The sequence below is a fragment of the Coturnix japonica genome, chromosome 21 (assembly GCF_001577835.2).
Source record: "Coturnix japonica isolate 7356 chromosome 21, Coturnix japonica 2.1, whole genome shotgun sequence".
Lineage (NCBI taxonomy): Eukaryota > Metazoa > Chordata > Aves > Galliformes > Phasianidae > Coturnix > Coturnix japonica.
The window spans coordinates 3,131,685-3,157,466 of NC_029536.1; the positions used below are offsets into that span (position 1 = coordinate 3,131,685).

The 25,782-nt window shown below is 40.4% G+C and overlaps 1 protein-coding gene across 11 annotated transcripts in view; it reads left to right on the forward strand.

The window, feature by feature from the left end:
• The window catches only part of KIF1B (kinesin family member 1B), a 76,507-nt gene that overhangs the window by 36,460 nt on the left and 14,265 nt on the right, over positions 1 to 25,782 (forward strand). For 8 of the 11 annotated variants that reach the window (XM_015882374.2, XM_015882377.2, XM_015882376.2 and 5 more), the window contains 14 exons: positions 9,835 to 9,928; positions 10,292 to 10,440; positions 11,029 to 11,207; positions 11,726 to 11,863; positions 12,566 to 12,814; positions 17,971 to 18,089; positions 19,634 to 19,719; positions 19,864 to 19,993; positions 20,365 to 20,527; positions 21,120 to 21,210; positions 21,802 to 21,920; positions 22,848 to 22,903; positions 24,463 to 24,571; positions 25,358 to 25,424. In XM_015882374.2, the coding sequence (XP_015737860.1) occupies positions 9,835 to 9,928; positions 10,292 to 10,440; positions 11,029 to 11,207; positions 11,726 to 11,863; positions 12,566 to 12,814; positions 17,971 to 18,089; positions 19,634 to 19,719; positions 19,864 to 19,993; positions 20,365 to 20,527; positions 21,120 to 21,210; positions 21,802 to 21,920; positions 22,848 to 22,903; positions 24,463 to 24,571; positions 25,358 to 25,424 (1,749 nt within the window). Of the gene's footprint in view, positions 1 to 2,923; positions 7,888 to 9,834; positions 9,929 to 10,291; positions 10,441 to 11,028; positions 11,208 to 11,725; positions 11,864 to 12,565; positions 12,815 to 17,970; positions 18,090 to 19,633; positions 19,720 to 19,863; positions 19,994 to 20,364; positions 20,528 to 21,119; positions 21,211 to 21,801; positions 21,921 to 22,847; positions 22,904 to 24,462; positions 24,572 to 25,357; positions 25,425 to 25,782 lie in introns of those variants that run through there. The other 3 variants (XM_015882382.2, XM_015882383.2, XM_015882384.2) reach the window with 2 other exon arrangements.

The window sequence follows — 25,782 nt, forward strand, 5'->3', positions numbered from 1 at the left end:
ATTTGTGTAGCTGAAAGCATTGCTGTAAAAAAAAAAAAACAACCAACAATTAAATGTTGTCTGTGTCAGAGGAGATACAAGTCATGCAATTTCATCCCTTAAATTGTGAAGACTGGCATGCATAAAGCTGCTGGGTGATTTATAGCACTGCAAATCAGGCTGCATTGATAGAAGCTTTGTGAAGGGAGATTTGTTACCCTGTATACTCATAATTAGGGGAAGACTATTTAAATAGTTTTCTGTCTAATACCATTCTGTAGTTACTATTTTCTTTAAGCTTGTTATGATTTTTTGATCACTTAATGGGCAAAGGTGAAAGACAATCCCTCATGCATTGCCAGTGCAGTTCCTGAAGGGCAGTTTTCCTAGCTGTGAGAATCATAATAAATGAGATCACTGGTTGATCTGTTGATCAGGATACTGCTTTTCATGCTGCTTAATGGGAATGCTCCAGATGACAGCTAGACTTCTTGATGCATCTTGTCATTTCTGTGTCACTCTACAGAGAGACTCTGCAGAGTCAGGAGTGGTCAGGATTGATGGCTTACAACAGCAATTGAATAATGATTGGGAAATCTGGGGGTGCCTTCTAAGTGTTCTGTTGCTGTACTTAAGTTACATTACCACAATATCCAGCTACTCTCAGGTCCTTTATTTTACTAATATACAAGATTTATTTTGAAATATATATATATTCTTCTTGTTCTAAATGGGATTAGTATCTTGGATATAAGATGCTGGCTAATTCTGCTTACCAGACTGTTTTGGTTTTGTCCTGAGATGCCAATGAACTTAGGCATTAATTTATAGTTAGATGCACTGTATCAAAAAGATAACTTTTGGAGGGCAAGGGCTACTATTTCCGACAAATATATACGCCTTGCTGGCGTTACATGGAAGTAGAAATAATCACTCACCACTTTTCATGTGGAATGGAAGTGAAAAGGTGCTTAGTAGAACTAAAATCTTCTTGGCTTTCTTGGTCATTATGCCTTTGCAGAGACAGCTTAGTCTTAGAGTGTGGGTATGTACTTATATTAATTAGGTTGGTTAATCTCTGAGTGCTTGTAAGACAGAGTCTTCATAGAGTCTCTTAATCATTTTTTTATACACAACACATCAATTTACCCATCAATAATAGTATGGTAATTTTGTCATCCATAAGAATAATCCTGTGAAACTCATGCCTCATTGTTTGAGTAGTTTGTGTTTTGCCTTTCTGGACCTCTTTTTGAGTCTGCAGTCTGTACGGTATTTTCCTTCAGCACATCTTTCATTTCCACTGCAGTACACAGTTTGTTAGATGCTTTTTTCTTAGGCTACAATTTTGTCAGCTTTAAAATCACGAGGAGTTTGGTCTGTTTCTAGTCTGATGTTCTGACCAAAAGTGGTAGAAGGTGTTCTTAATTGTTGAATGTAAGGTCACAGGTGGCTCAAAAAAATGAATCCTAGGCTGTAGAGCTTGTTGACCACAGGGCAGAACGATTTTTTTCTCCCCTTCCCTGTTCCTGAGACAAATTGTACTGTGTTCCCCATTCTGTGCGGCCTTCTACCAGGAACCTGTGGTTTGTAGACTGTGACCTGGGTTTCCTTTGGTTTTAGAATAACTGGCAGTTGCTGTTTCTGAATTCTCTTGTATTATAACTTGGTGTGAAAGACAGGGACGCTAGAGGTTCACTGGAGACTGACTGCTGTATTTAAATGAAGATAATGTGGGTTCTAGTGGATAACACTAATACATAGGAGTTCTTTCCTTGTTCAAGAGATATCTTAAATTAGTAATTCCTTTGGAAAAAAAGGTAGTCTGACTTTAATTCCTGGTGGCAGTAAGCAATAATGGGGGATATGCTTAACTTTGGTGCAGTATACCTGAACAAACATTCCTAGCGTATGGAAACCTGAAGCACTGCTCATTCCAAATCATTTAGTGAAAGATGGAAAACTTGTAATGAAGAAGCAAAACCAGCATAACTCTTAGCAAGTGTGTGGAAGCTCCAGGCTCTAGGGTTTGAGAAGAGGACAAGTCAAGGATACAAAATTGACAATTTGCGTAAAAACAATTGAAATTAAAAACAAAAAAAGTTACTACTGCTGCATTCTTCTGAAACTCATTCTTCGAACAGTCAAGACCTGTTTGTTTTTTAAAAACTAAAGGTGGCAAATGGAAAACAAACACCTCTGAAACTCTGATTCTGGATATCCTTTTAGCTTGTAGCGAGTCTTGAAGTATGAACCACTGTCTTCACCTGTCCTAGTGGCACTTACAGTCCTTTTAACACTGAACCTATCGGCTGCTTCTGTTTCATATTTTTCTTATCGTCTAACCCTTCTCTGGCTGCTGTTGTAGTGAAGCGGATTCTAAACTTGAGCATCCCTGCAACTATGTGCAACGTTACTAACCAGTGTTAACCCGACTTACTCTGGCTGCTCATGACATCTTCTATGATGGCTGTTACATTCACCTACCTGGGGAGGATCTGCTGAAAGAAGCAACAGCAGTAACCAAGGCAAATGAGTGTGGCGGGGATTTGCATGTCCTTGTAGCATGTATGAAGTGCAGTTTTCACTTGGTTTTTGTTTTTATTTTTTAATCAGGAACTTGTTTTATTTTTCTTGTTGCATATATAAAGATTTTTTGGAAGGGACTGGGAGGGAGGAGTTTAGATTACCTGATATTTTGAGATGATAAGACTTCTAAGTATAATGTTAATTTAGCAAAGAGATCCAATTTTGACAGTCCATGACTCTTGAAGATGTGTTTATGTCCTAACACTCAATCTTCAGGGACTGCCTTATCACTTGTTCTATTTTGATTTTTGATTTAGTTTTCTTTGCCTGCTACTTCTTGTTTAGCTTTTCCATTTTCTTACAATTTTAATTTTGGTTATTTTGGGGCCACTTCTTGATTTTTGTTTTTCCAAAGGATGCAGACTCTGATAGTGGGGATGATTCGGACAAGAGATCGTGTGAGGAGAGTTGGAGACTGATCACTTCCCTGAGAGAGAAGCTGCCCCCCAGCAAGCTCCAAACCATTGTAAAAAAGTGTGGCCTCCCCAGCAGTGGGAAGAAACGAGAGCCTATTAAAATGTACCAGATCCCCCAACGCCGACGCCTTAGCAAAGACTCCAAATGGGTTACCATCTCAGACTTAAAGATCCAGGCTGTGAAAGAGATATGCTATGAGGTAGCACTCAATGACTTCAGGCACACTAGACAGGAGATTGAGGCTTTGGCCATTGTTAAAATGAAGGAGCTTTGTGCCATGTATGGGAAAAAAGATCCAAATGAGCGTGAATCGTGGCGAGCTGTTGCCCGTGATGTCTGGGATACGGTAGGAGTTGGAGATGAGAAAATTGAAGATGTTATGGCCAACGGTAAAGGAATAACTGATGTGGATGACCTTAAGGTGCATATAGACAAGTTGGAAGATATTTTGCAAGAAGTGAAGAAGCAGAACAATATGAAGGATGAAGAGATAAAAGTTCTTAGAAATAAGATGCTAAAAATGGAGAAGGTGTTACCTCTGATAGGCTCTGCAGAAAAAGCTCAGGCAGCTGTGGCCAACGCTAAGTCTCCAAACTCTGCTGGTGTAGCGGATGTGGATAAGAAGCCCACGGATGACTTAAGAAGAAGTGACAATGATGAACTTGCTAAAGAGGAGCGTGTTTCTCAGCTAATGGCGGGTGACCCAGCTTTCAGACGTGGGCGATTACGTTGGATGAGGCAAGAACAGATTCGGTTTAAAAATCTGCAGCAGCAGGAAATAGCAAAACAGCTTCGTCGACAAAATATGCCTCACCGATTTATCCCGCCTGAAAATCGCAAGCCTCGATTTCCTTTCAAAAGCAACCCCAAACATAGGAACTCGTGGAGTCCAGGCACTCATATAATTATCACAGAGGATGAAGTTATTGAGGTTAGAATTCCAAAAGATGATGATAAGAACAAAGATGAAAATAAAGAAAAAGAAAGTAGAGGTGCTTCTAAAGACCCTCAGCAGCTGTGGAATCTTTATGGCCTCCAGAGGAATCAAGATAATATCCAGATTAACAGGCAGCAGCTGAACACGCAGTCACAGCCTAGCAATCAGCAGCAGCCATCACCTCAGTTGCGCTGGAGAAGCAACTCTCTCAACAACGGCTCTCAAAAAACCTTGCGGCGTCAGACCTCGGGCTCGTCGGAATCCCTGTGCAGCGGGCAGCAGAACCCAGACCAGACTTTCCAGCAGAAGCGGCACATCCACCAGCACCGCCAGCCTTACTGCAGCCATGGCACTGGAGGTGGTGCGGAAGGCAGTGCAGCCAACTCCCACCCCAAACAGACTGAGCGGCCCAACCACTACAGCCAGTTTGTGACACCCCCGCGGATGAGGCGCCAGTTCTCGGCACCTAACCTTAAAACGGGCAGAGAGACCACAGTCTGAGCAGTTGGCCAAGGCTAGTCTTGGGGAGGAGAGAAGCAGGGGCAGTGCTGGCTTCTTTGGAAATGGCCAGGATTGGCTTTGCTTCTGTCTTGGGTTTGGCCAGGTTGAACTTGAGTAATTTGGCACAAGGTACCGGCCCTTCAGCCCGTTTGGTTTGCATGTGACTTGGTGCAGTTCTAACAGCATCGATGGGAAGAAAATTCTGAAAAAAAATTGTAAGCACATTCTCCATAGACTAGAAGATTTGGAGGGAGGGACATGGATGGGAGAACTTCTCTGCTAGCACATTTACCAAGTTTTTTGTGTGTCTTGGAGTATTTTTCTAATATTGAAAACATTGTCTGGAACTCACAAAGTACTGCCTTCCTCCTGTGTTTTATGTAGACAATCAAAAGAGGAATTTAGTTTATAGCAGCGAATGATTCTTGTGCCTTTTTTCTCTTTTTGGATTAAGGAAACTGACCATCTTTTTAAATTGACCTGGCTCTCCAGTATTTTCCACTCATAACTCAATTCTTAATAATTATCTATAAACCCAAAGTTGGTAGACGAGATGTGGCTTTTTGTGTAGAGGAAGGAGGAAGAGCTGTTGGGCCACAACCGTCCTGAGCAGGACTTGGATTTGTCCTTCTGCTGAAGTTCATAATCATTGGTATGAAATTGCCGTGACAGTTAAACTTGTCTGAATGGAATTTTAAGTCAGAATATATATATATGATTGAAGCAATATTTTGGAAATAAGATTTTTCAAATTCCCATCACATCTCTAAACGGAATATATTTTAATTATTACTTGGGGTTGTGGAAAGGAATTGGGATTTTTTGGTTCTCTAAATGGTGCAGAAAGTAACCTCATAGAGCTATCTCTTATTTTGGGCTTACAGTTTTCTTGGGCTATGAGTCTGGGGATGCACTTGAAATAGTTATTCATAGGAAGATGCATGGAATTGCTACTTTGAATTGGCAGGGGTAAAGACAGGAGAACAGAACTGTTTCATCCTAATGTCGTACCTCATCTTAGTGCCTTTGGATTTATACCCCTGTTTCAAACTTGTTTTATCCAAGGAGAAGGTCACGTTTAGGAGAGAATGATATTCGTTTTCCTTCTCGCCACACTCAAAGTGCAAGTTAGAAATCTGAATATCTATTTTAATCTGAAGCATCTGTAATTGCAAGTGGTTTTCCATAAAACAAGTGCTTGCAGATCCCACTTCAGATTGTTTCAAACAAATTACAGAAGAGATGCTGATTAAGGAATAATTTTTATAAATTTGGGGTTTCATCCCAGTTTTAATTATAAATCTCCTTTCTTTCTGAATTTCTGGAAGTGCAAAACAAAATCAAATGTATTTCTGAGAATCGGTGGACGAAGTGTAAGCCAAGCTTTGAGGAGAACTTATTTTTGCTGTTAACTTGAAAAAAAGTTCAAAAACCCACCGTGGCTTCTGTGCCAGATGTGTTGAGATTGATCCCCTTTGCAGTGCATTTGTACAGCTGAATGACTTGTGCTGTTTTGCACGAATATCCTTGATTTACTTACGGTTGCTTTTTTTGATTGAAATAGGAGCCCTGCTGGTAATCGTTACTTGTACATGTTTCAGCATAGCTGAAGAAAAGTAGGAAGTGCCTCAAGCTTTCTTTCCGCCTTGTTTTTGTTCCTTGTCCTACTTTTTTTTCCCCCCAACTGTGCATGGCATGGGTGCTGGTTGTAACACATGGCAGCCGTGCATGTATTGTTTAATCAAGTGTTAACACTGCAGCCTCTGCACACGTGTTGCTGATAGAGCACTGCCCTCTGATACGGGAGATCTGGAGTCTGTCCTCTGATGGCCCTACCAGAATGATCCCATTTGGGATGAGTTTGTTTTCCCAACAGATTTAGTCTATTCACCTATGGCACTGCAGTTTACATTTGTCTCATGCTTTCTCCTACTTGAACAAAGTAATGAAAATATCATGTCCAAAATTGCCTTGATTCTTCAAGTAAAACCTTGTAGATGAGCAATGATTTGAGCCTGAGACAAATGTGCAAAATGGCATTTTGGGCTGCAAGTTTTGTGCTGTTGCCTTTCTGTTGGGTATTTTGTTTTAGCAGTGCACTGTGCTTTACCCTTGAGGTGCACAGAGTTCTCTTTCAAATCCTCAGGAAGGCTTGGGCTCTTTTAAATTGTGGAAAATCCTTTCAGCTCTGTGGGAATACACGATCGGGGTGCATGAAGTGGTAAGAGAAGAACAAATCAGTATTTTCTTGTCTCATTTGTTTGTTGAGGATTGTGGCTACCTCTGCAAAGTCACCGCATGATTTGAGATCCACACAAGCACACGTACTGACACAAGACTGAAACTCCTGCTATTTGTTGCTTAAATACTGAAGTTTTTGCCAACTTCTGAGAAGAAATACCTCTAAGTGTCTGAGTGATAGTGACAAAAATGAGCAGTAGGTTACTATCAATCTGCTGCCCCACTGTTTTAGTGCAGAGCTGGAGGAACAGCCCTGCTTGTGTTCTTGTCTTGTGGTTCGATGACAAGGAAATAGGAGCAGTGATTGTCAGGATGGAGTCCAGCCTGCTCAAAGGAAGCAGCCTTCTTCCTGGGTTTTAGAAGGATATGATGCAAGTGAAACTTGGGAGAAAAAATCCTTTAAAATAATTAGCCACCTTTAGAATTGAGTGTTAATTAAAATGAAGTGCCTCATCTTAAAAGGGAAACAGTGTGAGAACTTGTGGATCTCCTTGTGGTCAGAGATACGCACACTTCTCACTTTTATTTGCACCAGTAATGCAGAATGAACACTACTGCAGCTGCTTGCATAGCATACTGTGTGAAAAGGCATTCAGGTTAACAGATGCTGCATCCGTGATGGGAGTGCTGTTTTAGTAAGTTTGATCGCCATTGCTAAATGCTGATGTGCTGTGTGCTTTGACAGCTGGCTAATATCCACCTGTGCCATAGTGATCATGTCTTAAATATCCTTTAAGACTCACTGGGAACACGTGGATTAGGGGTTGGGTGGGGAAATGCATGCCACTAATGCTCCTCTGATTGACTTTAACATCCTTTCTCACGCCATGTGAATGCAGGGATCTGTCGAATTAGAGGATGCTATTTTTATCAGTGCGTTCAGCACAGTTTCAATATTTCTCTCACTGTTTGTCTTTTATCCCTTATATGTTAAAAGTTTGTCCTTTATACTTTATATGTTGAAATTTGACTTTGACACTATCCTTTGAAGCTCTTCAGAAGCTGCCAAATAAGAATTCTATGCTGTGTGCCCATTTGTACTGTATAGAAAGCAGTGAACTGCCTTTGAATTAAATGGGATTTTCAGATCTGTCCATTGTTTTAAGAAAAAAACAGTTTTTGGATTGTCTTAAGAGCAAGGATCTGCCTCATGAAAAGCAGAACTGGTTTGTATTGTAACAAGTGCTCTTTCAATAAACTATGAAATACTCTTGTAAGTGTCAGACTTGTCTCAGTGAAATGGAAATGAAACTTGCAAGCTTGGCCTGATTTTATGTCATCTCTTGGGGTTGGTTTTGTTCTAGCTCAGTTAAATTTAAGGTTTCCTTTATTGTTCCTCAGACCGATTCTTGTCAATCCATCTACCCTGAACTTTCTGCTTAGGGTTGTTACAAGTCATGCTGCTCTTCAGTCTGGTCCCATTGCAGTATTTTACGCTGTTTGTCCAAATCCTGGAAGAAAATGCAGAGCTGGCAGTTTGAAATAGGCATTTTTGTGTACCTCAATTATGGGAGAGACTTGAATACATCCCGGTACTGCTGCAGACACCACCTGGATCCAGAGCATCCCCGCTGATACAGGGTTCTGATTTAAAAGCTGGTCTGATCTGATCCTTACAGCTCTAGCCTAGGCTGAGCGCAGGGGATTTTCTGTTGGTACTGACAATAATATCCGTATAATCACTGACAATATGTGTATAATCACTGATCAGATCTAGAAAACCTGCTCTGGAGAGCTCAGTGTCTCAGTAGAGCAAACCAGCCTGTTTTACAGCCTAGTCAGTGCACCTTCTGTAAGTGAACCAACCTGAAATTCCCCTTCCTTCTGTTGCTCAGGGCCAATTAGTTTAAGAACTGCCATTATATCAAGTGCCAGGAGGCAACCGAAGTCCAGTTTTTCTGCTTAGAATAAATGACACCCATTTCTTGCTTACTGGGTGCGGAAATAAACTTCAATTCTTCTGCTTAGTTCTAAAAGTAATGGGTATTTTGTTAGTGTGGAGACATTAAATATATATATAATGTCAAGTATTTAGGTGTTTAAATGTACAAATAATGCATTTACTTGGCTCAGAAGTCTGAAAGTACAGAGTAAAGATAAGAAGCAAGTCTTTGTCTTTGAATGAATGAATGCAACAGGTTTGTTTTCTCATTCTGAAAGAAGTGTTTCACAATGGAACCCCTTTTATCATACTTGAAATGTTGTGGCACTATCTACATGGATGGTGGGGTGGAAAAAGCTGAGAAGATACCTTCATGTTCATGATTTTTTTAATGAATACTGTGGGTATTTCAGATCTATAGAAATGTCTGAAGCAGGTTCATTAATTTTGGAGTTCCTTTGAGGTGAACTGTTGAGAATTTCAGAAGTGACATCAAAATAAGGACTTCTGTCCATTCAGTTTGTGCTTCTCCTGCTGCTGGGACACAACCTGTGCACTGTGTGAGTGCATCCACGTGGGAGGGACTGCAGCAGATATGGGTGGAGAAGGAGGAACTGGGACTGGGGTATCGAGTCCTCTAAGCCTTGTCCTTCCCTTTGGAAGAACTTCCTGGGTCTGTCTGTTGGGTTAAGGATGGGATGTGTTTAGAGCTAACAAACTTCTGCATTAAACAAGCTCAGCCTTTTTTTGAAGTAATATTTCATCTTCCGCAGCATTAAATACACCACTTATACCCCTGGAAGGGAAATATAATTGAAAACAAAATGCCATTTTTCAGGAATTTGAAATGAATTTAATTGTATCAAAAGACAGAACAATGGTGCTAATAGTCCATCTGTTTGAGAACATGAAGCTGAATAATCCTCTTATTTATTTCCATACTCTTCTTTCTCTGTCTCTCGTGTTCCTGCATGCACGCTCCTCAAAATCCACATTCTCCAGCCCTTCCCAAAAAACAAAACTAATCCTAAACATTTTTCTTCTTACAGCTGTTTTGAGCACGGATATCTGTTGGTTTATAAAGAACAGCCACAGTGTCTTGGTTGGCCTCTGCCTACTGCCTCTCTATTTTCCAAGGGCAGATTATACTGAAACAATAGTTGTTAGCCTGTGACAGAGATGTCTTTATGTATCTGTTCTTTGTCTGTCGTTCCATCTGATGTTTGTGTCTCTTGACTGTTCTTGCTTTCGTCTGTCCTCCTACACAGTATCTCCTCTCTCCCCACAGGACTATGAGAGTAAGCTGCAGGCCTTGCAGAAGCAGGTGGAGACACGATCCTTGGCAGCTGAAACAACAGAGGAGGAGGAAGAGGAAGAGGAAGGTGAGTTTAGAGCTGAAAATAATTTGGACACAATCAGACCTAAACAAAGAGTTGCTGTAATGTCACCTGCTATAGATAAAATGTAAATGTTGTCAGTATTTAGTTATCACAGTATGAAAATGGAAAGTATGTATTCACAGAATGGCCCTCACAAATAGTTGATTCATGTCCTCAAAATCAATTGATGTATAAACTAATTAGTTTAATTACAAGCTTTGATTTGGTGATTTTGAATTTGAAGGAGCCTGTGTTATGCTTTTCTCTCCCAGAAAAGGCATTGAGAATCTGATGGCACAACTAGCAGCAGTGTTTGGTATTGCATGTGATGGCTTAGTGTTCTCTTTCTTTCTGTACTCTTCCTAGTGAGCTGGACACGACATGAGTATGAGCTCGCACAGTGGGCTTTCAGGAAATGGAAGTTTCATCAGTTCACTTCGCTGAGGGATCAGCTCTGGGGAAATGCTGTGTATCTGAAAGAAGCCAATGCCATCAGTGTAGAATTGAAGAAAAAGGTAGAATCATGCAGAGTATCTTTTTAAATTTTCTGATTCACTGCAGTTGAGTGTGTAGTCCTCCTTTAAATGCTGAGTCTCTTAGTGTCCTTTAAAGTTACGTGTTTTTAACTTATTGGTTTGGGCTTTAAAGTGTTCAGAAAAGCACAGGCCTTTCTGATTCAAATTTCTGGTTGAATGAATATCTTATGCAAATTTGATGGATATTCTTCTCTTCATTTCCCTTATGCTGTTCCTGCCCATATCATAAACATATGTGCATGCAGATTTCCCCTGGGGCCTCAGTTTTCCTTTTCAGTTATAACTTCATGTGGTCAATTATCTCCCTAAGAGAAAGTGAATGCTGCAGGCTATGCTAAGTCTGTAGTTTTCCAGACCTCTGCTGGCTTTGATAAGAGGAGGTTATGTGTATTCAGCTGAAAAATGTTTTGTGCTATTTTAAAACAAACAAAAATTCACATGAATTAACAAAACTGAGTCTACTCACAGAAGCAGAATTCAAACTTCCATCCTACATTGTGTTAGGTTATTCCTGTCCCCTCTATGATACTGAGATTTGATTTCTCTGAATTTCTTTTTTCTATCCAGGTGCAGTTTCAGTTTGTGCTGCTGACTGACACACTCTACTCACCGCTGCCACCAGAGCTTTTGCCCCCTGAGATGGAGAAGACCCAGGATAACAGGCCATTTCCCCGGACCGTGGTGGCTGTGGAAGTCCAGGATCTGAAGAATGGAGCAACACATTATTGGTCCTTAGAAAAACTCAAGTATGCGAATATTACTGGAGAACAAACTTCTTTATATCCAAAGAGCTTTGCTGAAAAATTTCATCCCTTGCTATTCATTCTCTGTTTTTTATTTGGCTTTCTGTGCCATCCCAAATGCCAGCTTTCCAGATAGTACAATATGTAATAAATGCCAGCTTTCTCCAAAAACTGCCTTAAATTATCCAGCAACACTGTATGGTAGAAAAAAAAGGCGCAAAAGAAATTCAGAACTAGATATCAAAGAAGTGTAGTTAGAAGTTTGAATAGAATCCAGCATATATGTGCTCTTAAGAAGTGACCTTGTTTCTTGGTTTATGGGTGTAGCCTGTGTATGTTTTCCCAAGTCCCTTCTGTGTGATGGGTTTCATACGTTACACAAATCAGTGATACACACTCCTCCATTTTATATTTTTCTTCCCCTATTTATAGTTTGGTTTAGGTGAATTTTTGTTGCTGTTATTGTTGTTTTTCTTCCCCCTCTCTATATTAACTTTTGAATCCTGCTTTCTTCTGTGCAGGCAGCGGTTGGACCTGATGCGTGAGATGTACGACCGAGCTGGGGAAATGGCGTCCAATACACAGGATGAGAGTGAAAGCACAATGACGGGCAGTGACCCCTTTTATGATCGGTTTCACTGGTTCAAGCTGGTTGGAAGGTATGTGATGATAACCTCAGCTCCTGGTACAGCTTTCCTCAGTGTGTGGATGGGATTAACTTTCAGTGTGATCATAAGCTGTATAGCTGCTTAGTGTCCATTTTGTGTGCTGTCTTGCAGGGATTTTTGACAGACTGGAACTATAGTGAAGAGCAGAAACTGTTCTTTTTACAGTTGCTGGTCCTGGTGTAATGTTGTAGAATGTGATTTAACTGAACATTGAGTATGCTCTAACTTTATTCCTCCTAGCTAAGTTCTACCTAAAGTCACTGGAGTAGTGCACAGAGAATATGAAGAATACTGGAACGGATGGGAAAAGTGGTCCAGCACCTTATTTGCACATGTGGTTCAAATAATTTAGGTTCTTCTGAAACAAGGATTGCCTGATGGCTTCGTCTTGACAGTGTTTTTATTTACAAAAGCAATGCATGTCAGAAATAAGAATTGTTCTGCTAAATGGATGTGCTGTCAATGTCTGTATGTTCACCCATCTTTGTATTCATTTTCTGTTTGTTCAGTCTCGGTCCAAGGATGCTCTTTTCCCTTTCCCTGTTAGCAATCATTTCATTCCATTTGAGATGGTTTGAAGCCTTTATTTGTTGTTCATCTGGGCTCTGTGCTGATGGCAACAGACGACTGTTAAATGAAGCGTTCTTCTTTCCCCTCCCTGTGTTAATCAGTATTCCATTAACTGATATCTAGCTCCCCCATTTTCCATGGCTGCGTGAATGAGCGTCTTGCTGATCGCACGCCCTCCCCCACTTTCTCCACGGCTGACTCTGACATCACTGAACTGGCTGATGAGCAGCAGGATGAGATGGAGGACTTTGATGATGAGGCCTTTGTGGATGATACTGGCTCCGACGCTGGAACAGAGGAGGGATCAGACCTCTTCAATGATGGGCACGACCCGTTTTACGACCGATCCCCTTGGTTCATTTTAGTGGGAAGGTTGGTGAGGTTACTGTGAGAATGGCCAGAAGGGACCAGCTCTTGCTTAGGTTGCAGTGTTTATGCTTTTTTGATGCATAGAATATCTATCCAGGCAGCCAAAATAGCCATAGCATAAATTGGAGTTCCAAGAGAATGAATGTAGTTGAATACCAAAGTTTTAAATTCTACTGTTGAAGACCAAAATAATAATTGAGAAAACAATATTTAGGTGCCACAGTGAATATACTTCTAGTTGTAGACAAGCATCACAACACAGAATGAATGTGGTTTTGCTCGTGTGTGGTATTTAAGCCTTATTTATAGCAATGCTCTATTTAGCCGTTGCAAGGTCACGAAGATGATGTAGTGTCTAATTTTCTCATATAGAGGAGAATATCAGAGTATGGTGGGAAGTCTTTAAGTCTGGTTCAGTGCGTTTATTTTTGGAGAACTCATGTAGCATCTTCTGTGTGGGAAGAGAAGATGGTAAGGAGAAGGGAGAGTGGCTCTTTCTGGAAGGGTTTGAGATTATTTGATTCTCAGGCTTTGACTCTCAGACTGTGTTGCGTCACAAAAGGTTACCATCATTAAAAATCACTGGCTGCTATATTTATCAGCTTGTTCCCCAAATGCTACGCTTGAATTTCTAGAACAATCTAACCTATGTATTTTAGATGCCTTATTTATTAAATTTTACCAATCCAGATCTGATTAAGGTGTTATCAGACCTCAGTCTGTGCTGTGGACCATAAGTACAGCAAGTTACATTAAAAAAACCTCCTACTTCCTATTATTGCTTCACAGATGGTCTTGATCAAACAAGTAGCAACGTGTAAGTCACGGCAAGAAACAGAAAGATTGTATTTAGTGACTTTCCTCCCCTTTGTTCTGGTACCACTCACCCAACTACGTTTTTTCTGATCTGGTCACTGTGTCACCATACACAGCTGGTGTATGAAACAGGAGGGGGTAGAACTGCATGGCAGGTGGAAGGGAGGAACAAAGGAGGAGGAACCAGAGCTTGATTTTAACCTTTTCTCTGACTGTAGGAAGGGAAGATGATCCCGGTTAGGAAAGTGGGATCTCTTGTAGTTTCTTCACATGCAGGAAACTCAGCTGCATTATTTGTAAAGATGAGGGTCTGTTTGTTCTTTTGAAAAGAACAACAAAAGATTTTTAGATTAGTTCAGCTGTATTGTGCAACCTCATTCTTTGTAGTGCACCTATTAACCAATTGCAATTAAAACTTGAAACTCTCTTGATCTTATTATCAAAACAATTTATTGTTACTAGAGATGCAAGTAACTACAGCGGTTCTCTTTGATCTCTGTGGATTTGCACCCATATGTGCAACATCTGATAATGTGTTTAATAAAATTTAGTATTCAGGTTAATCTGGGAGCTGTTTTGGGAAAGCCCTTTTATCAGGCTTGGTGGTGGCTGTCAGCTGGTTAAAGCACAGTGCACTGTTTGCAAAGGCGAGGCTGCTTTCTGTGACAGTGCTGGCATCCTGGGAGCCTTCCCTTGTGTGTGTTCTTTCAGCACAGGGCTGTCAGTGCTTGGGAAAACGTTGAACTATTCATCTTTATTTCACAGACTTCAGGAAACACAAGCTGAGCAAAGGCAGCGTACAGTGAGAGCAGTTGTGCTTCCTGGCAGTTACACAGCTTGCTTCCCATTTCCATGTGTTGAGAATACTGAGCTCTATCTCTGCAGACAGACATATGAAGCTGCAGCAGTGAAGGGAACTGTCCTGTACTGTGTAAGCTGCTCGTAATAAAGGGCTTTGCTCGTGTTGTGGATTGTGTTGAGGAGTGAAACTTTATATTATTTTTGAACAGAGATTTTTTTTTCCCCCATTTGTTGGTTAGATCCTTTGTGTTTTCCTGGTGCACTGATTCTGTCAGCAGAAAGTTATCGAATCCCAGTCAGTAGAAACAGTTTTGATTCCTCATTGTATTACAGCATAAGCATTCTAGTTATGGCCAGTGTATCTTACAGCATAGATGTGTCCATCTAGGTAGCTAAAATCTCACACATGGTAGCATTCAGTTCATAACAAAACCAGCATTCTTGACTGCTTTTCATTAACCATGTTACTTCTTTGCGTGTTGTGCAACATGGAACAAAAGGAAGGAAATTTTAAGTTTTCATTGTGTCAGCAATAATGAGTTCAGGTGATGAAGGAGAGGATAAGGGGACGTTTTGATCATGTAGTTGTCCAGCTCCTTGGCCATCATGGTATTATTTTATTCCTCTGCTCTGTGGCGTCCTTCTAGTTGTACTATAATTAAGGAAGAAAGTAAAGGGGGGGGAGGGGGGTGAAAAAAGAGCTGGTCCCTTTAGCCATCTCTTCTGGCATGTTGGGATGTTTTGAAGACTGATTCCTTTTAGTTGTGTGGCGTACCAAACATTTACTGTGTTTTTAAGGGAGGTGGGAGAGGATGATGGGACACTTGATTTAATTCTTGACATGTTCATTTAAAAAACATCTGTTGTCATTCTGAGTTCTGTTGGTTTTGTTTGATTTCCAAACAGTTTGTGTTTTGTTAAATTTCATTTCTAGTACTTGTTGTGAATATGCTCTTTTACCTCACCAATTTTTCTGCTAATCCAACTCGCCCCTTTCAGTCTGCTGGGCTGAGGTGCAGGGGGGCACGAATATGGTCTGTCTTGGGACTGGGAGTCCCCCCGGGTGTGGGGAAGAGAAGGAAAACCTTCATATTTCATCCACTCCAACCTGATGTTGATTTAGGACGAAGCAGAAGGAATGGCACCCAAAGCAGTATTGCAGCATAGAATTGAATTGCTCTTTCCTCTGTACAGCACACGTACGGTGGCTCTCCATTCTACAGAAGATAGCATCGACTTCACCAAACAGGAAGCTGAAGACTGTTTGCATTATGTGCTTTCCTTTTAAGTTAGAATGATTGAAGCGAGCTGGGTAGTTGGATGGAAAGGCATTAAGGGTGAAGAGAAATACTTCTTTCTTTGGCTTTCTGCTGAGGTGGCAAAGTGCAGTTGTTAGCGACACTGAATGCTTTGGCAGCCGTACATTGGATAGCAGCTTCAGAACTTGAGTCATATGTACAAAAAGATATCATTCATGCAGTTAAGATTTTTACTTTCTAGTAGTTTGCCTTTGGAGTATGAAGGCTTCTGTACTGAGTGCCGCTATTAGTTATGAAACCGTTGCTTGTATACATACTGGTGTAAGGTATTCCTTTCTGTAGGGAAAAATACCCGCTTTCCCTCCCCTTAAATGTGGTTTTCAAAGTCTTATTTCCTGATGAGCCCAGAACTGCCTTCCTGACTGCCATCCTTCGTCCAGTCTGAGCGAACAATTCCGGTCTGTTAGTGTGGGGCTGTTCTTTTTGCATGGTGGGATGCTGCTTTCTCAAATGAGCAATGCCTGAAGTTTCAAAGCTGAAAACAAAAACACTTCCTTGGGGGGGGGGGATATAATCCAATTTCATTACTTTTAAATTTAACGTCTCCTTCCTTCCCCTGCTTTTATCAGTATTTACCTCACTTGGGAGCAGACTGAAAAGGAGTTAGATCCTAATCATAGTCGAGTGTTGAGTTTTGTCATCGTATCACTTTAATTTGTTTTGGTTTGTTACTTTTAGAGCTTTATTAATCATTCTCTTTTCTGTTGCATTTTGTCACCATTTCATTTTCAGTAGCGTTATTTCAATCTCTTTGGTTCACAGCTGATACATTTGATTACCTTGTCGTTCATTCATTCTGGGAGTGGGCATGGGAACCCATGGAGGAGCACTTACCTTTCCTACCTTTGTTTCTTAGCTATGTGTCATGAGCAACTGAGTTAGGATGAATTTGGAACAAATGCAGCTGATGGCACCAAGCAGAAGCAGTGCACACTGAGCTTTCTGTCCTGCTTTGTCATGCAGGACTTTGGCAGTGAATATTAAACTAGGAAAGTTATAAAACCTGAGAAATTAATTATGCTTATTAAAGGTTAATAAAAAGGACTGTAAGCAGCAAATCCAGCTAAACAAATCACTAAAGTTTCAGTATAATTTAATTTGCATAAACTCACAATAATTCTCTACATAATTAGTTAATCACTTTTAATTTAGCAACAGCTAAAACTAATGGTTAAATTCCATCCATCTCAGCCTTCTGAACTCTGAAGCAGCCCACTCAGATCACTCTTCTTTTTCCCCTGTGTTGAGAATCATCTCCTACCTGACTTGTTGGGCTTGTCCACATTTCAGGTTTTACTCGAGCTGATTGCTCTGGAGTGTGGTATTTTCTGCAATGCACTGCAGGAACTTAAAGTGGCTCGATAATGTTAGTCTAATCCATAATTAAAATATATACAATAAAACATTTTAACTGTTCCAAAATAGACCCTTCTTGTAGCTATATATGATTTTACACATTATTGTATAGCAGGATCATCCTGTGCTGGCCCCAGATGCTGTTATTCATACCATAAACTGTAATTTCTAAATGGTTGCTATAGAGTACAGTGGTGTTCTTTAAACACAGCAATGTAATACTGTAAAGGTATTTGTCAGTCTTCCACTCTCCATGCACCCTCACTGAGCCCCCCAGGAAACCTGGCAGATGAGTTTTCATTTACTGGGGAATTTCTGATTTCCCTGCATACAACCTTATCTACCGTATGTAGAAAACACTCAGTCAAATTTCAGTTTTAGGGAGTGTTTTAATTGTTCACTAAAATATTGGAGGCTCTGTGTGCACAGGATATAAATAGTATAAATTCCCTTTTGATTTATTTAAAACTATGCTCATAGGGTGGAAAAATAAAACAGTTCTTTAGTAGTTCCTTAGTAGACTTCAGCCATCTTGTTAACAGCTCTGTTTACAATAGTGGCACATCTAAAATTACCTTCAAAAAGCCATCACCTTATGTGTTCTCCTTCATATGTTTTGTAACTCACTAATATAAGCCCTCTGTCTCAGGTTTAATGTGATCTAGGGTGCTCTGTGGCTTTGCTTAGCTTTGACGCTGCCGAGGAGCCCTGTGTGGGCAGCGTGGATATGAGACCACAGTACAGGTCTAGCAGATGGAGTAAACTGTCTGAAGATTTGAATGTCCCATTAGCCAAGCAAATGCTGCAGTCTGGTTTTGCAGATGATGGCCTAATGCTGTTTGTGTTTTCTTTCCTTCTTATTACCAGAGCATTTGTATACCTGAGCAATCTGCTGTACCCTGTGCCTCTGATTCACCGAGTAGCTGTTGTTAGTGAGAAGGGAGAAGTACGAGGATTTCTGCGAGTAGCAGTGCAAGCTATAGCAGGTGAGGCTCTCAGCAAACTTTATGTTGCAGCTCTTTGGTGCATTGTGTGTAGTTGCAGCTTTAAAAAAACATACAGTCCACAAGCAGTTATTCTCTCTTAATCCTAAATAGTTTTAGTGTTTCAAAGAACACTTTCTTTTTGTTATTAAGTTGCTATTGAAGCTTTTTCATCAGTGTAACCATGTGGACCAAGCATGGATAAACCTTGAAATAATGATACTGACCAGAGGCTTTGAACATGGTGATGGAATGCAATGCTGCTTTTTAAGTCAGCACAAAATAAAGCAAAGGTTCTTTTTTCTGACACCCAATATAAACAGTGCACGAGGGTATATGCAAGGCTGATAATTGTGGTGACTTGCAAAAAGTAAAATGTACTCTGTTTGTTCCTCTTGAACCACCCTTCTGAGTAATGTGTGGAGGTGTGCTCCATCATTCTCTGGATGAGTAGCATGTAAAGAAGCTCCTGAAGTGTTTTCAGCCTAATATAAACAAAATTCAGTAGCAGTTTTCCACTTCACTGCCTCACTAAAATATGCAAAGGCTCATAAAGTAGGAAACATGTTGGAGCAGGATTGATAAATAGAAACGGTAACTGCTCCATACAATTGTGAACTGCTGTTTTGTGCATGCCAGAGCCTAATGCCTGCTAGTCACCTGTTAACGGCGGCTTTTTACCATGAAATCATCTGAGTTTTACTCATGGTAGTTATCCGTGTTTCATCAAAGCTGGTGAGAGCACAGATGCTTCCCATCATTTGTCTTTTTTAGCAGTGGCTACCTGCCAACGTTTCTTTATTTAGGTATGGTAACCTTGGAAGTTTCTCTTTCCATGGGAATGTATAATGAAATCTCAGACCTTGAAGATGTGTGAGAATCACTCTGGCAAGGGCTTAAACAGCAACTGGAATAAAATCTATGTTAATGTGTACAATAGACTTATTTCTAGTTTAGCTTGGTCTCCATGGCATTGTCATCCAAATAAATGGATGATATAAAGGAATACACTGTGACTGTTAGAAGTTGAAATGTGGGCATGTCTTGAAAAAGTGCTGTGGCTTTATTTGGTCTCTAGGTGAAGTTTCAAAGCACGTCCTGAATCTTGAATTTCTTCTGTAAGAATGCACTTACTGTGGAAATCAAGTAGCTGGCATTTAACCAGGCCTCCTTGTTGGTACTCTCCATGAGGAGGGAGAGGTGAAATGGACAGATTGTATGGACAAGAACCATCTTTCAAACTTGTATTATGTATTTGTGGAGCTTTGCTAGGGTGATTGCTTTACTTATGACTAGATAATTTTAGTTGTCAGTTTATATCAATGTACGTCTACCCCTTGTATTATGTTAAGTTCAAGTGTAATATTTAGATATAAACAAGTAATAAAAATGAGTATTAAGGACACTTTGAATTCAGAATTCTCTATAAAGTTTAGGTATATTCACAGTTAAACTTGGTTTATCACACTGAAGAGTTCTGTTATCAGCTGACTGTCTTTCTCTGCTCTTCCCCCATTATGCTTTTTTCCTTTCTTGATGTTTTTTAGCTGATGAAGAAGCCCCTGATTATGGATCTGGTATTCGACAGTCAGGCACAGCTAAAATTTCATTTGATAATGAATATTTTGATAAGGTAAGTGCTAAAATTTAATTAAGTATCTTTGAGCACAGTACCTTGTGCTTCTAAGAGAAATATTAATCTAAACAGAGGAAGAAAGACATGGGAAAACAGGGACCTGCAGGCGTCTGTTAAATGCAACTTCACTTAATTTTTCAGAGTGATTTTTCTGCTGTCGCGATGACTCGGTCTGGACTGTCCTTGGAAGAACTAAGAATTGTGGAAGGGCAGGGACAGAATTCAGAGGTTATCACTCCTCCAGAGGAGATAAACAGAATGAATGAGCTAGGTAAGCAAGAAGTATGTAGTATTTTCTTAGAGAACCTAAGGAGAATTTCAGACAATTTAGTCAGTGATAAAAAGGGATTTGGGATGTCCTTAAAAAGCATGATGAGTGGGGAGAGGTTGTTATTAATGCATTGGAGTATGGCAGATGCTGAGTTCTTTGTTTGGGTAATTATGCAGAACAAATGCTTCAGTGTACTTTGGACTTTTTGTTACCATAAAAAGCAAATTGAACGTGTGTTGGGAATACATTGCTGCCTGCAGAGTATTTATATGGAGTATTTTTAAGGAGACAAAAAAAAAAAAACAGCAAACAAAACACAAAAAAATCACCAAACCAAAGTTGTAACTCTGTGGGCTGTTCGTTTCTTTCAGACCTGAAGTCATCCACTCTCCTGGATGGAAAAATGACTATGGAAGGATTCACTGAAGAAATTGGTACTCACTTGAAGCTGGGTAGTGTGTTTACCTTCCGTGTGACAGTGCTACAGGCCAGCGGCATCCTTCCTGAATACGCAGACATTTTCTGCCAGTTCAAGTAAGAATTTGCTCTTATTTGCACTAGACAATGGATGGTTTAATAGTGAGATCAAATAATAGCGGGCAACAAAGGGTCTGATGGAGAGCTTTCTAAATCAGTGGTACAGCAGAGAAGAACAATGTTGGTTATCAGAATTCCAGCTAGAAACAATGCTTGACTTGTGTTGGCATGGTGTCAAGGAGTAAAGTTTTGCAGAATTAAGTATCAGTGGGCTCTTGAAGTGGCTACGTTTCAGAGTTTTGTTTGAATTTTCCTGTTTAATTATTGATATTCAAATGCCCAGGCACAAAACATATGTGACCCTTGAGTAGATTGATCTCTCTCTGATGAAAGTGCTGTTTGATTTAGTTTCGTAGGAAAGAGAATAAAATTTTGGTGCCATAAAGCTAAAACAGGACTTTTGGTCCCAGTGTAAAAGAATTGTGGTCCCAGAGAGATTCTAAGCTATACGTGACTCTGGGCTGTCATCAACTCCCTGTAAACCTCTGACAGACTAAATGTATGAGTTTACTTTTGGTGTTGGTTTCACAGCACAGCAGCCTCCATTAAGCTGTTCTGTTTTGTTGTGTGTTTTCTCATTTTTAAAAAGCTTTTTACACCGTCACGATGAAGCTTTCTCAACAGAACCTCTCAAAAACAACGGTCGAGGAACTCCACTTGGTTTTTACCACGTTCAGAATGTAAGTACAACTTCTGATGCATAGTAAATGATTGTTACAGCACTAGGGAGTTGTGTGTATCCTTCCTCTTAAGCTCATGAGAGGTGTGAAGGAAGAAGGGAAAAGGAGAATTACTAAGAATAGACAGTAGGAGGAGTGATCAGATGAATGATGTAATCCCCAAAGGAGAACAACTTACAGAATGATTATATGTGGAAGATTTAACTCCATGGTTTCACAACTATTTCCTGCCTTTAAAGTCCCTGTTTCCATTCCAGGATGTTCAATGAAAACCATCTAGAATTCAGGAAGTAAAATATGTATGAATAGCAGTTCTCATGATCTCAAATGAACAGAATAAATCTGTTGTCATGAACTGTGGAATCTTTTTGCTGTAGGTAACTTCCACTTCTGCTACTTGAAATGCATCATACCGAGGCTTTCAATTTTTTCTTTGCTGAATTAATCCTTAGAACAAAAAGGAATGCAGCTGCTTTTTTTCCTTTTTACACCTCTAAACAGTGTGAAGGCTGTAGACTCCTAAAATTAAAATTCACATTTTTAAGGCTGCTTCTCTGTTTGCTTCAATTTCTTTCCTTACCTCCTTAACAGATTGCTGTGGAAGTGACAGAATCGTTTGTGGAGTACATCAAAACAAAGCCTATTGTTTTTGAAGTCTTTGGACATTACCAGCAACATCCTCTACATCTACAAGGACAGGATCTCAATAGGTATTATTTGCTGTTCTGGCATAAAGGGCTGATGTGATTTTGTTCAGGTTACCTCTGCAGGTCAGGCAGTTTTTCATACTCCTGAAATTATACAGCTGCACCCTCCCAGGGAATCCTGACTAATGTACATGTGCTGGCAGAGGCCTGCTTACACAGCATAGTGTATTTTGTTAATGAGTGATGGGGTTGTCTTACCATGTCAGACACAGAATGCTTCTTTGCTGATACTGCTGCATCCACCCTACAAGTACTGGCAGTAACATATTGCTGGAGGACTTACATCCCACTTAGATCTGGGTAATTCTCATGCTCTTCAAGGTGCAGTAATCTCTCAGAACAACCTGATGCATAAAGATAGGGTAAACAAGGAAGAGAAGCAAAATTAAGGGGAAAACAAAAGGCTTTTCAATGTACTACACATCTTGAAAGTACTGAGCATTTGAATGTTTGAATTTGGAGAAAGGGCCTCTAATCCCCATCTTCAGCAGTTTAAAGGGAGAGGCAGCTGGTTGGGTTACTTGGTCTGGTTAGCAATCCTGCTGAAAGCTGCAGCTGTGAAGAGGCAGCATGTGCAAATTTTAAGAGAAAATGTCAGTAGAGGCTTGTGCCCTTTCTTGAAGATATTTTGGGAAATGTCTGTTACCCAGTTAAATTTTGGGTGCAGGATGAGGGTGGAGTAGTTGGAGATTATAAATAAATATTTTTCCTCAACAGCTCAAATTAAGTTGCAATAGAAAAAGGATTTGTATTAGTCAGAGAAGTGTGCTGAATCTGCTTCTTGTGACTGGTGATATTTACATGTCTTTGTAGGATTGCACGAGTCCCTTTAAAAGCATATTCTGGAGTGTGTGTGTGTTTGTGTGTGTATCTGTTTGTATACAACTTTGCTTAGCTGCCTCTAAAAACTCTGCCTTCTTTTCTCCATAGCCCTCCACAGCCTTCTCGAAGATTCTTTCCTCCCCCTATGCCACTCTCAAAGCCAGGTGAGAACCGTTCTCTAATTCTGTGCATCACGTGTTTGTTTGCCATGGAAGATGAAGGTTTAGTATACACGTGAGCCAATCAGGGCACCAAGAAAAGAAATGGAGTGAACTCTGCAAAGGGCATTGGATCCATCTTTGTCTATCTTCCTCTTTATGTATTCAGCCTCTTCTTACAGTAAATGCATCTTGGGTCATTAAAGGGCTCTCCTGAGCTGTTAGCTGTATTCCATGAGTTCTGGCTGTAACTCTTCTTGTGCTTACTGAGCACTTGTCTGGAAACATACTTATCCATTAATCACTGTCTTTCTGCTGCATAACGTTTTTGGTCACTAAGCCAGTCTTGTAGAAATTATTCTTGTTTTTCTTTGCTTAATTTTAACAATGCATGTTGAACTCTTCTGGTGTTTTTTTTTCCCCCATTTCACCTCTTACTCCTTCTGCTTAATCTCACCTGCATGTTTCTACCATCGCTGTTTTTGTGTGTTCCATTCCCTTTGCAGACCACGAAAGAAAAATTGAATTAATTAGGTATCTTATGTCTGGCTATGTAAACGTGCATGTGCTGAACACGCTATCCGAGCATGCCAACGTGCTTGCATCCTCTGCTGTGGCTGCTTTCCAGGATGGGGCTGACCAGCTGCCACCCTTTCTGTTTCTGCCTGTTCCCAGCTGTCAGAGTGAGCGGGCTCCTAAACGAGATGGTTAGTAGCCGAATTTGATCTACAGTAGAGGTAGAAGTAGTTTTAAAACGTGCTTCAGGAATCCTTTTTCCTTATTGTTATCTTGAAGTATTCTTGGCTGTAGAACTGCTGCAACTACAGTTACAGAAAGATGATGCCATGTTTATGTTCAGTGTTATGCTAGAAAAATTAAGCTCCAGGATGCTCAGTATCACAGACTCTTCTGTGGCCTTGTGTTTGTTCCCCAGAATCTCCCAGACCTGTTTTCTTATCTTCTGTAAATAATCTTGAAACACTGGGATGACAAAAAGCAGATATAGAGGAGTCAATCTACTGTGTTCTGTAGAGGTTTCTGTTTTGCTCATCATGATTTGTTACTGACTTGATATGTACAGTGCTGATCCTTTCTCACTGTGGATTAACTCTTACTCAGCCTCTTTATGTGCATATTTTGTCAGAACTGGTGCAGGAGGCACTTCACACCATAGAGGTGAAGACCAAATTTTTCAGTTCTTCATTTACTTCCTTCTGTGGGGAAGGGAAAATGTATATTCTGTGTTAAAAAGAATATTGCAGATTGAGACCAATTCTACACTCCAAGCTGTTAAACAGTAAAGTAGCTGGTGGACATCTGAGGAAACTGTTTTCCTGTGAAGCTACAGAGACTTCTGTTATGTACTTTTACAAGCTTTTTTTCCTGTGTACATTTGTTTCATTGTGGGTTTCAATTTTATTATTTACTTAATTTAAGTAACCTGTGTTGATACCAGCACTTTGAGGAATAATGCTGAGAACCTTCTCATCGTGGAGCCAAATGTGATCAGAACACGTGCGCAGAATACACACTCTTTTTAAACCATTCTTTCTTCTTTCTTTAAGTGCCAGCTACAAAGCTAAATACAATGAGCAAACCCAGCTTGGGCCAGAGTGTGAGCAAATACGACCTCCTTGTCTGGTTTGAGATCAGTGAATTGGAGCCAACTGGAGAGTAAGTCGAGCATTAATTTGTGTTTTAAGAATGGCGGTTAATAGGAAGTTGATCTCTTACCTTGTTCTATTCAGGCAGTGGTCTTTGGATGGGGCTGGAATTAGATGATCTTTGAGGTCCTTTTCAACCCAAGTCACTCTATGACAAGGTGGCTGCTTAGTAATTGTTGTCTGAGGGTAGTCTAGTATATGTTATTCTGGTCTCTGTCTACTTTGTATTGAAGGGGTATAAGTTCTGCTGACATTTGTTGTCCTGATTGAAAGGGACTGAAGAGACAGAATTGCCATTCCTTAACACTTGAAGCCCATGAGCATCAGCTAAGGACATCTTATTTTCCTGTGTTTAGGCCATGAATTTAAATGACTTCCCCTTTCTCCAGGGGAGGTTTAGGTTGGACACTGTGGGGAATTTCTTCACATTGAGCAGTGGTTAAGCACTGGTGCTGCTGCCCAGGGCAGTGGTGGAGTCCCCATCTCTGGATGTACGTAGGTCACTCTGAAAGTGTACGGCTCCTACTTCCATGGAAACTACACCAGATACAAAGAGCAGCACAATAACACAATTTGACAGAGCAAATTCTTAGTTACAAAACGATATCTTTCAACATAGTCACCACTGTTAGCTGTGTGTATTTTTATCAGCAGTGAACAAATCCATTGTAGAAGTTGGTAGAAGCCTTATTTCTCCGGATATTACACAGAGAGATAAATGTTGGTGGCAGAATACAGACTAATGTTGCTGTACTATTATGTTTTTCCTGCCTTCTGATTTCTGTGTCTCACACAGGTATATTCCTGCTATTGTGGACCACACTGGATGCCTGCCTTGTCAGGGGACATTCCTGCTTCACCAGGTACTAATGAAGGCTGTAGAGCAGCAAGTTTCATGTCTGCAGGGGATTAGAGTGCTAATGATAGATTTTTGCCCCCCTCATGTCTTTTCCTTTCCCATACAGCTGTCTAATGATAGCTGTAGGGTCAGTCATCTTTCAGGCTGAATTTAGTCTGTTACCTTTGAGCACTGTGGAGAATGTTTGACCCCTGGTATAGTGCTGTTTCCTGTGATTATCGGTGTGCATTCTAATCATGAAAGATGAAAGTCTTTTAAAAAGCAAGAACCCCTGAGACCAGCTGAGCCTCCGGTGTTTTCTAACTTCTGTACCAGGATCACTGAAAGAGAGCGTGGACTTAATTTCATTGTTTTTTCTTACT